Consider the following 16,113-nt stretch of genomic DNA (forward strand, 5'->3'; position numbering starts at 1 on the left):
CGGCCCTCACATTGACGATGTCTTATCGGCCAAAGTGCCCACCCCCCCCCCCCCCCCGTGAAAATTAGTAAAGAACGCTGCTCCATAATGTATCCGTATTTTATTCTATAAACGGATCACCCTGACTGCTGTAAGATGAAAACCGGTGCAGCGGCAATGTGACCTCTTACATAATTTCACATGTTAAATTTCAATTCATGGTTTGATGTATGACAAACAGGGATCCTGTATATGGCGATGAGGTGGTTAGAAGATAATTGGATGATGGTTTATTGAATCCATCTCGTGAAGCTGTACGGATTATTGATGCTCGTGAATGCAAGTGAGCAACATCCCATTGCAGGACACTTGCTGAAAGAGTCTTGAGACTCGACGAAAGAGCAGCTCCTGTGGCTTTTGAAGTTGCTTCTGTTCCTCAAGCTGCTTCTGTTCCCTAAGCTGCTTCTGTTCCTCAAGCCACTTCTCTTCAGCTGCTTCTGTTCCTCAAGCTGCTTCTGTTCCTCAAGCTGCTTCTCTTCAGCTGCTTCTGTTCCTCAAGCTGCTTCTGTTCCCTAAGCTGCTTCTGTTCCTTCAGCTGCTTCTCTTCCTTCAGCTGCTTCTGTTCCTCAAGCTGCTTCTGTTCCTCAAGCTGCTTCTGTTCCCTAAGCTGCTTCTGTTCCTTCAGCTGCTTCTGTTCCTCAAGCTGCTTCTGTTTCTTAAGTAGCTTCTGTTCATTGAGCTGCTTCTGTTCCTCAAGCTGCTTCTCTTCCTTCAGCTGCTTCTCTTCCTTCAGCTGATTCTGTTCCTTGAGCTGATTCTGTTCCTCAAGCTGCTTCTGTTCCTCAAGCTGCTTCTGTTCCTCAAGCTGCTTCTCTTCCTTCAGCTGCTTCTGTTCCTTGAGCTGATTCTGTTCCTTCAGCTACTTCTGTTCCTTGAGCTGATTCTGTTCCTTCAGCTGCTTCTGTTCCTCAAGCTGCTTCTGTTCCTCAAGCTGCTTCTGTTTCTCAAGCTGCTTCTCTTCCTTCAGCTGCTTCTGTTCATTGAGCTGCTTCTGTTCCTTCAGCTGCTTCTGTTCCACAAGCTGCTTCTGTTCCTCAAGCTGCTTCTGTTCCTCAAGCTGCGTCTGTTCCTTCAGCTGTTTCTCTTCCTTCAGCTGCCTCTGTTCATTGAGCTGCTTCTGTTTCTCAAGCTGCTTCTCTTCCTCAAGCTGCCTCTGTTCCTCAAGCTGCTTCTCTTCCTCAAGCTGCTTCTCTTCCGTCAGCTGCTTTTATTCCTCACGCTGCTTCTGTTCCTCGAGCTGCTTCTGTTCCTCAAGCTGCTTCTCTTCCTTCAGCTGCTTCTCTTCCTTCAGCTGATTCTGTTCCTTGAGCTGCTTCTGTTCCTCAAGCTGCTTCTGTTCATTGAGCTTCTTGTTCATTGAGCTGCTTCTGTTCCTCAAGCTGCTTCTGTTCCTTAAGCTGCTTCTGTTCCTCGAGCTGCTTCTGTTCATTGAGCTGCTTCTGTTCCTCAAGCTGCTTCTGTTCCTTCAGCTGCTTCTCTTCCTTCAGCTGCTTCTGTTCCTCAAGCTGCTTCTGTTCCTTGAGCTGCTTCTGTTCATTGAGCTGCTTCTGTTCCTTCAGCTGCTTGTTCCTCAAGCTGCTTCTGTTTCTTAAGTAGCTTCTGTTCATTGAGCTGCTTCTGTTTCTTCAGTTGCTTCTGTTCCTCAAGTTCCTTCTGTGCCTCAAGCTGCTGCTTCTGTTCCTCAAGTTCTTTCTGTGCCTCAAGCTGCTGCTTCTGTTCCTTAAGATGCGTGTTCCTTTCAAGTTTCATTCAAGTTTGATTTATTAGGTATAGCCCTGTGAGCCATGCGGCTCTTAAGTCGGGTGCAACCGCAACAAACAAAATATGAACAGAGAACATATTAAAGCGACGACGCGCAACAGAAACATCCTGGATAAACTAGCAAATCTTCCAAAAAAACCCCACCATATTACAACGCTGCGTGCAATAATCCCAGTGTGATGCAAGTCAAACAATAACAACCGTAAGACATATTCTTGGTTCTTTCGGTAAAGTCACGTAGAAGGGAAACAATAAAATATATAAAAATATAAAACAATAAAATTCTCACGACGTTTCGACTGCAATACAAGCAATCATCATCAGGTGTGAAAACCACGGCAATAAAATTTAGAAAAAATTGGCGGGTTTTTTAACGGTAGCACCACGGAGAGCGATTTGGCAGTTATTCAGATGGACGAGTCCATCTATGTTCGGAAAAGAGGAGGGGGAAGACGAAAATAATGGATGCGGTCTGAAAGCCACCGTAAGCGTGAACAATCAAGACCCGAAATGGTTTATCAAATCCTTCCAATGATTGCTAAGCCACAATCCATCTTCTCAGAATATGAATCCCTGCAGTCGCGAAAGCTTTAAATACAAATTTAACCATAAGACAATTTAGATTAACCGTTCCTTGACGCTGCCTCTGTTCATTAGACGCCTGTTCCTCGTGTACACACATTAAGAGAAAGATCCCCCGTGTAGCCTGAACATACTGTAGGGGCAAGTGCTGTTAGCGAGCAGCACCTATGATGGCCAGCACCACGCTCGGCTGCCTTTGTCTCCCCAGTGGCGATGTTTACACACCACACCAGGTACTGTACAGAGAATACTAACTGTTGCAACTGTCAATGAGAGTGAGAGTTGCAGCTGTCAATGGAGAGCGACAGTTGCAAGTCGTTGAGAGTGACAGTTGCAACTGTCAATGAGAGTGGCAGTTGCAACTGTCAATGGGAGTGACAGTTGCAACTGTCAATGAGAGTGGCAGTTGCAACTGTCAATGAGAGTGCCAGTTGCAACTGTCAATTATAGTGACAGTTGCAACTGTCAATGAGAGTGGCAGTTGCAACTGTCAATGGGAGTGGCAGTTGCAACTGTCAATGAGAGTGACAGTTGTAACTGTCAATGAGAGTGGCAGTTGCAACTGTCAATGAGAGTGACAGTTGCAACTGTCAATGATAGTGGCAGTTGCAACTGTCAATGAGAGGGGCAGTTGCAACTGTCAATGAGAGTGACAGTTGCAACTCTCAATGATAGTGGCAGTTGCAACTGTCAATGAGTGTGGCAGTTGCAACTGTCAATGAGAGTGGCAGTTGCAAGTGTCAATGAGAGTGGCAGTTGCAACTGTCAATGAGAGTGACAGTTGCAACTGTCAATGAGAGTGGCAGTTGCAACTGGCAATGAGTGGCAGTTGCAACTGTCAATGAGAGTGGCAGTTGCAACTGTCAATGAGAGTGGCAGTTGCAACTGTCAATGAGAGTGGCAGTTGCAACTGTCAATGAGTGACAGTTGCAACTGTCAATGAGAGTGGCAGTTGCAACTGTCAATGAGAGTGACAGTTGCAACTGTCAATGAGAGTAAGAGTTGCAACTGTCAATGGGAGTGGCAGTTGCAACTGTCAATGAGAGTGGCAGTTGCAAGTGTCAATGAGAGTGGCAGTTGCAACTGTCAATGAGAGTGACAGTTGCAACTGTCAATGAGAGTGGCAGTTGCAACTGTCAATGAGAGTGGCAGTTGCAACTGTCAATGAGAGTGGCAGTTGCAACTGTCAATGAGTGACAGTTGCAACTGTCAATGAGAGTGGCAGTTGCAACTGTCAATGAGAGTGACAGTTGCAACTGTCAATGAGAGTAAGAGTTGCAACTGTCAATGGGAGTGGCAGTTGCAACTGTCAATGAGAGTGGCAGTTGCAACTGTCAATGAGAGTGACAGTTGCAACTGTCAATGAGAGTGGCAGTTGCAACTGTCAATGAGTGCGACAGTTGCAACTGTCAATGAGAGTGACAGTTGCAACTGTCAATGAGAGTGGCAGTTGCAACTGTCAATGAGAGTGACAGTTGCAACTGTCAATGAGAGTGACAGTTGCAACTGCTGTGAACAAGCAATCTGTGAAGGCAGGTTTACTCATCTCTTGTCCAGCAAGTGTGTTTGGGTTAGATCGCGTAAATACATAGCGCTTCAAAAAATGTTAACGCACACATGGGACTATCGTTTTTAATGGCTAAAGAACGGTATAATAGCACTGTAACACGATAACAAATGTAATGTTTATAGCTTCAAAAAGTCAAAGAGTCTCCCACTTGTTCGCCATCATTGTCAACGCACGCCTGGAATATTATCCAGGTGGTCTCTGGAGGCCGGAGGCAGCACATTTCTTATGGTTATTGTTGCACATTGTCAATAGTGTTCACGTTGTTGTCGTGTGAAGCACCCTGCATAAGTGTGTCGTTAAACCCGCCACCACCCGAAATATCCCCACACACACACACCTCGACCCCCCATACACCCCCGTTCACTACTATTGCCCCCCCTCCCCACATCAATGCACGGCTTTTTTGCATACATCACGAAGCATGATGTATGCAAAATACGAAATATAATCGAATGAATGTAACCTTTAATCAACAAACCCCGGCGCTGGTAGAAGATCGAAGGCAGCGGGAGAGAGCTGACGTCACAAACCACAGGGTCCGCGTCAAACGAGTTCGCACTGCCCAGGCCGCCACCGTGGGGGAACGACCGTGGACCCTAGCGCGGTAACGTCACGAAGCAGCGGGGAGGGCAAGCGACACCCCCTAGACCCCCATCCCCCCTAGACCCCCGCCCCCCCTAGACCCCCGCCCCCTCTAGACCCCCGCCCCCTCTAGACCCCCGCCCCCTCTAGACCCCCACCCCCCATAGACCCCCGCCCCCCTAGACCCCCGCCCCCTCTAGACCCCCACCCCCCCTAGACCCCCGCCCCCTCTAGACCCCCACCCCCCCTAGACCCCCACCCCCCCTAGACCCCCACCCCCTCTAGACCCCCGCCCCCTCTAGATGCCCGCAGGCCCCCCTAGACCCCCGCCCCCCCTAGACCCCTGCCCCCTCTAGACCCCCGCCCTCTAGACCCCCGCCCCCCCTAGACCCCCGCCCCCCTAGACCCCCGCCCCCCCTAGACCCCCGCCCCCTCTAGACCCCCGCCCCCCCTAGACCCCCGCCCCCTCTAGACCCCCGCCCCCCTAGACCCCCCGCCCCCCTAGACCCCGCCCCCCTAGACCCCCGCACCCCCTAGACCCCCACCCCCCCTAGACCCCCACCCCCTCTAGACCCCCGCCCCCTCTAGACGCCCGCAGGCCCCCCTAGACCCCCGCTCCCTCTAGACCCCCGCCCCCCCTAGACCCCCGCCCCCTCTAGACCCCCGCCCTCTAGACCCCCGCCCCCTCTAGACCCCCGCCCTCCCTAGATCCCCGCCCCCCTAGACCCCCACCCCCTCTAGACCCCCGCCCCCTCTAGACCCCCGCCCCCCCTAGACCCCCGCCCCCTCTAGACCCCCGCCCCCTCTAGACCCCCGCCCTCTCTAGACCCCCGCCCCCTCCCCGCCCCCCCTAGACCCCCGCCCCCCCCCTAGACCCCCGCCCCCCCCCCTAGACCCCCCGCCCCCCTAGACCCCCCGCACCCCCTAGACCCCCACCCCCTCTAGACCCCCGCCCCCCCTAGACCCCCGCCCCCTCTAGACCCGCGCTCCCTCTAGACCCCCGCCCCCTCTAGACCCCCACCCCCCCTAGACCCCACCCCCTCTAGACCCCCACCCTCCATAGACCCCACCCCCCCTAGACCCCCACCCCCTCTAGACCCCTACCCCCCCTAGACCCCCGCCCCTTCTAGACCCCCGCCTAGACCCCCCCCTAGACCCCCCTCTAGACCCCCGTCCCCTCTAGACCCCCGCCCCCTCTAGACCCCCCGCCCCCTCTAGACCCCCGCCCCCTCTAGACCCCCTCTAGATCCCCGCCCCCTCTAGACCCCCGCCCCCCTAGACCCCCGCCCCCCCTAGACCCCCACCCCCCCTAGACCCCACCCCCCCTAGACCCCCGCCCCCTCTAGATCCCCACCCCCCCTAGATCCCCACCCCCCCTAGACCCCCACCCCCTCTAGACCCCACCCCCCCTAGACCCCCACCCCCCCTAGACCCCCACCCCCTCTAGACCCCCACCCCCTCTAGACCCCCACCCCCCCTAGACCCCCACCCCCTCTAGACCCCCACCCCCTCTAGACCCTCGCCCCCTCTAGACCCCCCCCTAGACCCCCACCCTCTCTAGACCCCCGCCCCCTCTAGACCCCCTAGACCCCCACCCTCTCTAGAACCCCGCCCCCTCTAGACCCCCACCCCCCCCCCTAGACCCCCGCCCCTCTAGACCCCCGCCCCCTCTAGACCCCCACCCTCTCTAGACCCCCGCCCCCTCTAGACCCCCGCCCCCTCTAGACCCCCACCCTCTCTAGACCCCCGCCCCCTCTAGACCCCCCCCCCAGACCCCCACCCTCTCTAGACCCCCGCCCCTCTAGACCTCCGCAGATCCCCTAGACCCCACCCCCTCTGGACCCCCGCAGGCCCCCTAAACTTTCAAAGACTCCCAACATCCCCTAGACCCCCACAGATCCCCTAGACCCCCACCCCTTCTAGATCCACATACTCCCTAAACCCCGTACACACCCTAGACCCTGGCACATCCCCTAGACCCCCACACCCAAGACCCGCATACTCCCAAGACCCCGCAGATCCCTTATACGGCCACAGACCCCTTATATCACCACAACCCCTAATATCCCCAGACCCCTAATATCCCTACATGCCCCTTAAACCGCTTCAGAACTCTTACGGTTGGCTACGTATAGTGCGAAAGAATCAACATACATGTTCCCACAGACCCCCATATGCACCTCTTGCAACATCAATCTTTTAGTTTGTATGACTTCATGGAAGAAGCACTTTGCCGAGACCTACATTTACGGAAATTAAACATAATGGAATAAATAACAAGCAAAGTAAATATAACGATACAAACTATAAACCAGCGCAGAGGGTAGCACACAGCGCTACCTGCTGGGGAGACTTCGCAACTGTCCCTCAACGACTTGCTCCATTGACAGTTGCAACTGTCACTCTCATTGACAGTTGCAACTGTCACTCACATTGACAGTTGCAACTATCACTCACATTGACAGTTGCAACTGTCACTCACATTCACAGTTGCAACTATCACTCACATTGACAGTTGCCACTGTCACTCACATTGACAGTTGCAACTATCACTCACATTGACAGTTGCAACTGTCACTAACATTGACAGTTGCAACTGTCACTCTCATTGACAGTTGCAACTGTCACTTACATTGACAGTTGCAACTGTCACTCTCAACGACCTGCAACTATCGCTCTCCATTGACAGTGGCAACTGTCACTCACATTGACAGTGGCAACTGTCACTCTCAACGACTTGCAACTGTCGCTCTCCATTGACAGTTGCAACTGTCACTCACATTGACAGTGGCAACTGTCACTCTCAACGACTTGCAACTGTCACTGACATTGACAGTGGCAACTGTCACTCTCAACGACTTGAAACTGTCGCTCTCCATTGACAGTTGCAACTGTCACTCTCATTGACAGTTGCAACTGTCACTCTCATTGACAGTTGCAACTGTCACTCATGTAAAGAATCGAGTTATTTGTTTTAATATACCGTGCACAGACCATGAGGTGTTTATAAGAGACTCCGATATACCCCTACGGACCCCATATATCCTCACTCACCCCAATACACCCCTTAATACCCCTACAGATCCCTTATGCCCTGAGTTCGATCCCTACCCTGACGCCTGTTGTATATTTGGAGTTTGTGTGTGTGTCTCTCTCTCCCCATGGTCGCGTGGATTTTACTCCGGATCCTCTGTTTTTTTATCTGGTAAAATAAAAAAAAAATTGTTCCGTTTTTTCCCCCCTCCGCATTTAGAATCAACATCGCGCGTTTAGAGTATTCGGCAGCCGCTATACATTTCCACATGATGAGCCACTTCGTCGAGATATAATTTTATGTCCAGGTCGCTTCTGAATAATAAGACCGATATAGGCTCAGTGGATCTTACCTGGTAAAATAAAAATATATATATTTATAGTTTTCATACCTGTCAACCTCTTATCAGTGCCTATCTTATAATAGACCAATTCAGACCTTATTGCTCACCCCGTGCCCTTATAAATCTCAACGTTCATCCTAAGGGCTCTCCATAAATGACGTCACGCAATTTTGGACGATTTTTGACCCCCCCGTCTCGTCACACGGCGTCACAAAAAATCAGACCCCCCCTCAAATATGACGTCACAAAGCTCTGACCCCCCCCCCCCCCCAAAATATATTTCACTTTTTGAAAATAAACCATGCTTCAAATCGCTTTAAACTATTGTTATTGCAGTGCGTATTTAATGTGGCGCTGCACTCTGATGTTGTAGAAGTGTTGTTATAACAATTATTGTTGTTATAACAATTCTATATGTCTAGATTTGAAGCTTTCGTGACTGCAAGGATTCACACTGTTTTTTTCGGTAAAGTCACGTAGGTAAAATAAAATTTAAAATAAAAGAAAACTTGTAATTTAAAATAAAATAAAACTAACCAGTTGTTTAATTTTATATTTTATTTTACCTACGTGACTTTACCGAAAAAAACAAAGAGTATGAATTCTATATTTATTTAAAGTTGCGCATTTCGATGTGACGTCTCATTTCTCAAACCCCCCCCTCCCCCTCGTCAAACATCGTCACAAATGTCTGACCCCCCCCCCCCCCCCCACTAGGTACGTGACGTCATTTATGGACGACCCCCTACAACGTCCCATCACAAGGGAGAAACACAGACACAATTAAACAAAATGTATTGCCCGTATTGGAACGGCTATATAACGCCGTGTGGACTTGAAAACTCAATTTCCGTGCACAAGAACACGGGGCACAAACCGCATGTGGGCTCTGACAGGCTATGAGTTTCTATTGACCCGCGGTGCACGCCGCGACACGTGGTGTCTTGACGCGCACGTGTCAGCCGCGTGCCCGCGTCAGGCCACCACGTGCGCGGCGCGCGTCACTGCGCGTCACGTGGGCCCGTGGCGTCATCACGAGGCGACCGAGACGTCCTCGAGTGGTCACGCAACGTCATCATTGAGCGGCGAGCGACTTGGACTGCACAACAACAGCGTGCAGTGTACAGCGTAACAAAATAATATACACAACATAATACACACAATAACATACACAACGTAATATACACAACATAATATATAACAATATCACACTTGTAGTGTACAGCGTAACACAATAACATACACAACAATATTACACTAGTAGTGTACAGCGTAACACAATAACGTACACAACAATATTACACTAGTAGTGTACAGCGTAACAATATACACAACATAATATACACAACATAATATATAACAATATTACACTTGTAGTGTACAGCGTAACACAATAACATACACAACAATATTACACTTGTAGTGTACAGTGTAACACAATAATGTACACAACAATATTACACTTGTAGTGTACAGCGTAACACAATAATATACACAACAATATTACACTTGTAGTGTACAGCGTAACACAATAATGTACACAACAATATTACACTTATAGTGTACAGCGTAACACAATAATATACACAACAATATTACACTTGTAGTGTACAGCGTAACACAATAATGTACACAACAATATTACACTTGTAGTGTACAGCGTAACACAATCACATACACAATAATATACACAACACTATTACACTTGTAGTGTACAGCGTAACACAATAATATACACAACAATATTACACTTGTAGTGTACAGCGTAACACAATGTACACAACAATATTACACTTGTAGTGTACAGCGTAACACAATAACATACACAATAATATACACAACAATATTACACTTGTAGTGTACAGCGTAACACAATAACATAAACAATAATATACACAACAATATTACACTTGTAGTGTACAGCGTAACACAATAACATACACAACAATATTACACTTGTAGTGTACAGCGTAACACAATAACGTACACAACAATAAACACAACAACATCACACTAGTAGTGTACAGCGTAACACAATAATATACACACCAATAATATACACAATAAACACAACATCACACACCACCGTAAGTGTTGTGTCATCACACGGGGTGAGATTTGCGCTTCGCATGGTGCTCGGCAGTTACCAGCGTGGTGAAGTATGGTCGATGACGTATAGTCAGTTACCAGCGTGGTGAAGTATGGTCGATGACGTATAGTCAGTTACCAGCGTGGTGAAGTATGGTCGATGACGTATAGTCAGTTACCAGCGTGAAGTATGGTCGATGACGTATAGTCAGTTACCAGCGTGGTGAAGTATGGTCAGTGACGTATAGTCAGTTAGCGTGGTGAAGTATGGTCGATAACGTATAGTCAGCGTGGTGAAGTATGGTCGATGACGTAGTCAGTTACCATGGTGAAGTATGGTCGATGACGTATAGTCAGTTACCAGCGTGAAGTATGGTCGATGACGTATAGTCAGTTACCAGCGTGGTGAAGTATGGTCGATGACGTATAGTCAGCGTGGTGAAGTATGGTCGATGACGTATAGTCAGTTACCAGCGTGGTGAAGTATGTCCGATGACGTATAGTCAGCGTGGTGAAGTATGGTCGATGACGTATAGTCAGTTACCAGCGTGGTGAAGTATGGTCGATGACGTATAGTCATTGACCATACGAAACGGCGTACTGTGCTTCAGAATTGGACGTGTGCAATGGCGAGATGCACACTTGTGTTGTCAGGCACGATGTCCGACGTTCCGCCCCAACGCATTGGACAGCTTTTTCCTGAACCGAATTGAGCAGCTCGCCACCCTCGATTATCCCGTCTGTTCCTGGTTCTTGAAGCCGCCCGATTTTGCCGAGTCATCTTGACGACGCTGTGCTTTGTTGTGTCCTCAGAGCGAAAGCACGGGAGGCGTGCGTGCGTGCGCCCGCCCGCCCGCCCCATGCTGGCCCGCCGGCCGCTCGTCGCCCCGGCCCTGCGATCCCTGCTGACGAGACCTCGTTGGCGCCGTGCGGAGACCGCGAGGTCTCGGTCCACGATGCCGGCCACCGCGGCCCCCGGTGGCCCCGTGCAGGAGTCGATCCGAGAGAAGCTGACACGGGCCCTGGGCCCCGTGCACCTGGACGTGGTCAACGAGAGCGGGATGCACGCGGTGCCCCGCGGATCTGAGACGCACTTCAAGGTGTGAGTGGCAAGGGGGGGGGGGGGGTGAGGCACAGCTATCCACGGGGGGGGGGGAGTGACTACTGAGGGTCTGGCGGTGTCACCCCCACTGTGCTGTGGAACAGGAGTGAGGGCAATATGAGCCATGATCGATCCACTGCTGACTGAACGTCTCCCCAAGCCATCGCTGTCTCCATCTCAAGCGGTCCAGCGAGTCTGCGTGTGCTACGTGTGTGTGTGTGTGTTCAGTGAGTGCACGTACTCCCCTCGTGTGCCGTGCCGGCCTTTATAGGTGCCGGCCTTTATAGGTGCTCGCTAACATAAATTGCCCCAACAGAGTCTGTGTTATTGTGAGTAGTGCGTTGACAAAGGGGCTATGGTTTGTTATTAAATAATGCTGTATACTAACATTGGCCTGAAGGATTCCATACTGTTCAGTTTATTGCAGAGACATTTCAAGGAATGTTAAAACAGAATTGTAAAGCGATATAATGCAACGTTAACGTTCAGAATGAGGATGGAATGTAATGGAACACGTAAGCCATATTCAGTGGCCATATACGCCGTGGAACAACCTTTCTGCCCCCACCCCTAATCACCCCTTCTCCCCCCACCCTCCTTCTCCTCTGCTCCCCCACTCTCCTCCCCCTCCACGTGCTCTCAAGGTGGTGGTGGTGTCCGCGCAGTTCGAGGGCGTGTCTCTGCTCGCGCGCCACCGCCTCGTCAACGAGGCTCTGCGCGACGAGCTGGTGGGCTGTGTGCACGCCCTCTCCATACAGGCGCGCACGCCCGAGCAGTGGGGGAGCAGCGGGGGACGCGTGGATCCCAGCCCCCCGTGCCTGGGGGGCTCCAAGCGCGAGGGGCGGCACGGCGACGCGGGCCCAAGTTAGGGAGCGGCCACGGCCAACCGGGCAGTGGCGCGAGTGTGGTTGACGTGTACCAACCGCGCAAATGGGACCTCCTGTCTGAATTCCGCTCGCCCGCATAGCCCATTCAGCAACCCACTCAACCCTCTCGCCCATTCGCTGACTCGCTCTCTCATCCGCCCGCCCACTCGCTCGCTCACCCACCTGTCCGACTCAACCACTCTTTCACCCACTCAACCTACTCAATCGCATGACACACCTCCACCAATCACTTTGTGGAAAGTCGGGCGTGGTTTTCCTTTGAACAGAATGGGGCCCCCACCACGGCAATGTGCACTTTCCACCACTGGTTAAGGGGCTGCTCGTAGAGAAGAACAGCACGCAGCACTCAGTGTGAGCGTGGAGATCATCACTGTGACATCCACCGCAAATTTTGCTGCTGGCAACAGGCCACTTACGCTCCCCCCGTCTAAGGACCCTTTTGTGCTTTTTTTGAATTGACAACTCAATTAATATTGTTCATAATAATAAAAAAAACAGATTCTCACCTTGCCCACGTGTGCTCCAGCAGAGGGTCGTGTGTCCGCCTGACTGAACCCCGTCTCTTTTCAAACTCACCTGACCCGTTGTTAATATCCTCGGCTGGCCTGCGGTGATGATTGTGCCCGGCCCGGGCCCTTAGAGCTGTCACTGGGCGTGTGAGATGGATCGTTTGTGGTCGACAGGGGGAAACCCTAGACATGGCCAGGTGTGCGGAGAAAACACGTGGTCCCCTCGGGCATCGGGGTGTGCGGTAAAGCGTGTGTTTTGCTATTTGGAGAGGGTCTCACAAATCCCCCAGCCTCAAGGGAGGCAGTGAGTGATGAACCGACTAGAAAGTGCGCATGCATGCGGTAGTGTAGCAGACAGCGCACTGCATGACGAACCCGGCGGCCCAAGTTCGATTCCTGTTCACGGCTAATGCCGGTGACGAATATCTGAACGGGTCCTGTGCCCTCCCCTAGGTTGACTCGGCCTCAAATGTGTACCTGGTGCACTGTGTAAACACCGCCACTAGAGATACAAAGGCGGCCGTGCATAGTACGTGCATGTTCTTGCATTAGTTATTGGAAAGTAATGGCGTAGTGGTTAGCGCACTGCGCTACGAACCTGGCCACTTGGGTTTGATTCCCGCTCAAGACCAATAACAGTGGTGGATATTTAAACCAGTTCTGGGCCTCCTCTAGATATAATCAGTCTTGGATGAGTACTGTAACTTGTGAGAATCTACGCGAGTACGTTCGTCACTAACACTGCCTTAACAGGAGAAATGTGTGGTGTTTCGGACAATTTTCTCTTAATAGTGCATCAAAAGAAGGGCCATTGCCTGAAACGTCGTCTATTATATATCTTTCCCTTTTAAAGGCAGTTTTATTGACGAACGTGTATTGTTTTTTTGTATTTGTGCACCATTGCCAACGCAGTGCTGTATCACCAAATAATGCGTATCTGCATATACGTGGACGTGCCAGCAGGTGGCGCTCGGCACAAACGATATTATTTTAAAGGTTGGCATCGCACTGGAATTAAATTCAGTGTTTGAATTCACATCTCTCAGATTTCCGTTTAACATTAATTGTATTTTACCAGATAATGCCCACTGAGCAACATACAGTATGTCAGTCTTTTTTCTGAAGAGACTTAGCGACAAATGATAGCTCAACAAAGTGGCACCTTTATAAACACATGGTTGTGAATGTGGAGGGAAAAACCGGAGGACGCCGAGAAAAATCCACACGACCACGTGGAGGGAGAGAGACAGAGACATTCAAACGCCAAATATACAGCAGGTGTCAAGGGTCAGGATCGTACCCACGATCTCCTGCATACCAGGCGAGGTAGATAACATCTCACCACCGATGCAATTCCAATTGCCACAAAACACAAACGAAGTCTTGGATTAAATAAAGGACATGCATGCGTTTAACCATCAGTGTTATCGCACGATGAACTACGAACCCCGGCTCCATGAGTGCGACTCCCAGCCACGGCTAACATCGGTGGCGAGTAAAATCAGAACCGGTCCTGCCCCACTCACCATAACCTTCAACCCACACTGACCGGCGTGGTGAAGTATGGACAAACAACCCCCATCACCAACTCGGCGTGGGAAGGGACAACAATCACGACTTCAGTGTCGGGAGGGCCTTCGTCCAGCAATGGATTGACACATCTCTGTGAAATTAAACATTACGCTGCGATGCAAAGGATGTGACATCTAGCATAAGGAAGGGAGCGATGACATTTGTATTGATGAGCACTTGGCTTTGATTATGAACACGGGCGGAATGTAAAGTAACCGGGCACTTTGTCAACGCACATGGCCTCGCTTATATCATGTACATTTTAGCATCGAATTCTCCGGATTATAAGACGTTCCTCAAAGCAAGACGCACCCCAACGTTGTGCCCGGTGTAAAATGAAGTTGTCGAAATATGGTCTCACAAAAAACACAACACCAGATTATAATAAGATATAACCCCCCAATTGTGTTTTTTTTGCTTTATAATCCAGGAGGGGGCGAAGTGCCGTTGTATAATCTGGTGAATACCACTGCACTCCAGTAGATGGCACTCATCACTCACGGTACACAATTCGGATTCTTGGCTTGACTGCGCGTGACTTCACGCCGCGGTTGTGCAACACTCCACTTATTAAGCCACAATCGAGCTCTTCTCGGAACGGTTACAGCGCGCAGCAATCACAGACCACCCCTTCTCGAGCCGCTATTAAATAGTTCGCACGCTCAACAGCGCAATTGTCGGACTGTTCGGACTTGTTCCCGACACGGCCGTGCGACGGCACAAGCAGGTTATTGGCTTCCGTGGCGGGCTCGGATGTAACGTTTCCACCCTTCCTTCTCAATCCGTGCCGTTCCTCCCGCTAATTATCTCCACTCGCTGCGACGCTGGATGAATTGGCGACCCGAATGAGGCTTCAACAATTCCTTGATCTCCTGGGCAAACACAGAACCTGATCTTCTATCCTGCAGTCCGTTCACCACCCCCCCCCCTCGTTCAAACACGTGGTCCGGCCCGTTGCACCCTGTATCGGGATTGAACCCACGTCATGTGCCGCGCTCCACACGCACACACCTGGAAGTAATTTTAACATTACGCCTTTTGTAGTTAATTGTACCACGTAATAGAGTCGCGCCACAGGCGGTGTCCTCCAGTGAATGACAATCCCGCATTGTCCACCAGTGAGTGACAATCTCAGTGTCCACCAGTGACAATCTCACAGTGTCCACCAGTGCGTGACAATCCCACAGTGTCCACCAGTGAGTGACAATCCCGCAGTGTCCACCAGTGAGTGACAATCCCGCAGTGTCCACCAGTGACAATCCCACAGTGTCCACCAGTGAGTGACAATCCAAGTGTCCACCAGTGAGTGAAAATCCCAGTGTCCACCAGTGACAATCCCAGTGTCCACCAGTGACAATTCCACTGTCCACAGGTGAGTGACAATCCCACAGTGTCCACCAGTGAGTGACAATCCCAGTGTCCACCAGTGAGTGACAATCCCACATTGTCCACCAGTGACAATCCCACAGTGTCCACTAGTGACAATCCCACAGTGTCCACCAGTTAGTGACAATCCCACAGTGTCCACCAGTGAGTGACAATCCCGCAGTGTCCACCAGTGAGTAACAATCCCACAGTGTCCACCAGTGACAATCCCACAGTGTCCACTAGTGAGTGAAAATCCCAGTGTCCACCAGTGAGTGACAATCCCAGTGTCCACCAGTGACAATCCCACAGTGTCCACTAGTGACAATCCCGCAGTGTCCACCAGCGAGTGACAATCCCGCAGTGTCCACCAGCGAGTGACAATCCCGCAGTGTCCACCAGTGAGTGAAAATCCCACAGTGTCCACCAGTGAGTGACAATCCCGCAGTGGCCACCAGCGAGTAACAATCCCGCAGTGTCCACCAGTGAGTAACAATCCCACAGTGTCCACCAGTGAATAACAATCTCACAGTGTCCACCAGCGACAATCCCAGTGTCCACCAGTGAGTAACAATCCCACAGTGTCCACCAGCGAGTGACAACCCCACAGTGTCCACCAGTGAGTGACAATCCCACAATGTCCACCAGTGACAATCCCAGTGTCCACCAGTGAGTAACA

The 16,113-nt window shown here is 51.0% G+C and overlaps 1 protein-coding gene and 1 pseudogene across 2 annotated transcripts; one reads left to right on the forward strand and one right to left on the reverse strand.

The window, feature by feature from the left end:
• Window positions 1–52: 52 nt before the first annotated feature.
• On the reverse strand, window positions 53–2,757 carry LOC116953509 (uncharacterized; annotated as a pseudogene).
• A 6,167-nt stretch (window positions 2,758–8,924) lies between these two features.
• BOLA1 (bolA family member 1) lies at window positions 8,925–13,533 on the forward strand. 2 transcript variants are annotated; one of them, XM_032973793.2, is made up of 3 exons: window positions 8,925–9,032; window positions 10,813–11,099; window positions 11,746–13,533. In XM_032973793.2, exons 2-3 carry the CDS (start codon window positions 10,860–10,862, stop codon window positions 11,968–11,970), a joined length of 465 nt encoding a protein of 154 aa, XP_032829684.1. In that variant the 5' UTR covers window positions 8,925–9,032; window positions 10,813–10,859; the 3' UTR covers window positions 11,971–13,533. The 2 variants fall into 2 exon arrangements, with proteins under 2 accessions (XP_032829684.1, XP_075931288.1); XM_076075173.1 differs by having other exon boundaries at window positions 8,937–9,039.
• The last annotated feature ends 2,580 nt before the right edge of the window (window positions 13,534–16,113 follow it).

The sequence above is a fragment of the Petromyzon marinus genome, chromosome 52, assembly GCF_048934315.1.
Source record: "Petromyzon marinus isolate PM22_M1 ecotype Great Lakes invasive population chromosome 52, UKy_Petmar_22M1.pri1.0, whole genome shotgun sequence".
NCBI classification, from domain to species: domain Eukaryota; kingdom Metazoa; phylum Chordata; class Hyperoartia; order Petromyzontiformes; family Petromyzontidae; genus Petromyzon; species Petromyzon marinus.

Excerpts from the sequence above, each read along its gene's own strand:
- BOLA1 (XM_032973793.2), top strand. The coding sequence starts at position 10,860 with ATGCTGGCCCGCCGGCCGCTCGTCGCCCCGGCCCTGCGATCCCTGCTG. Across the intron at positions 11,100-11,745 it reads GATCTGAGACGCACTTCAAG|GTGGTGGTGGTGTCCGCGCA; the intron begins GTGTGAGTGGCA and ends CGTGCTCTCAAG.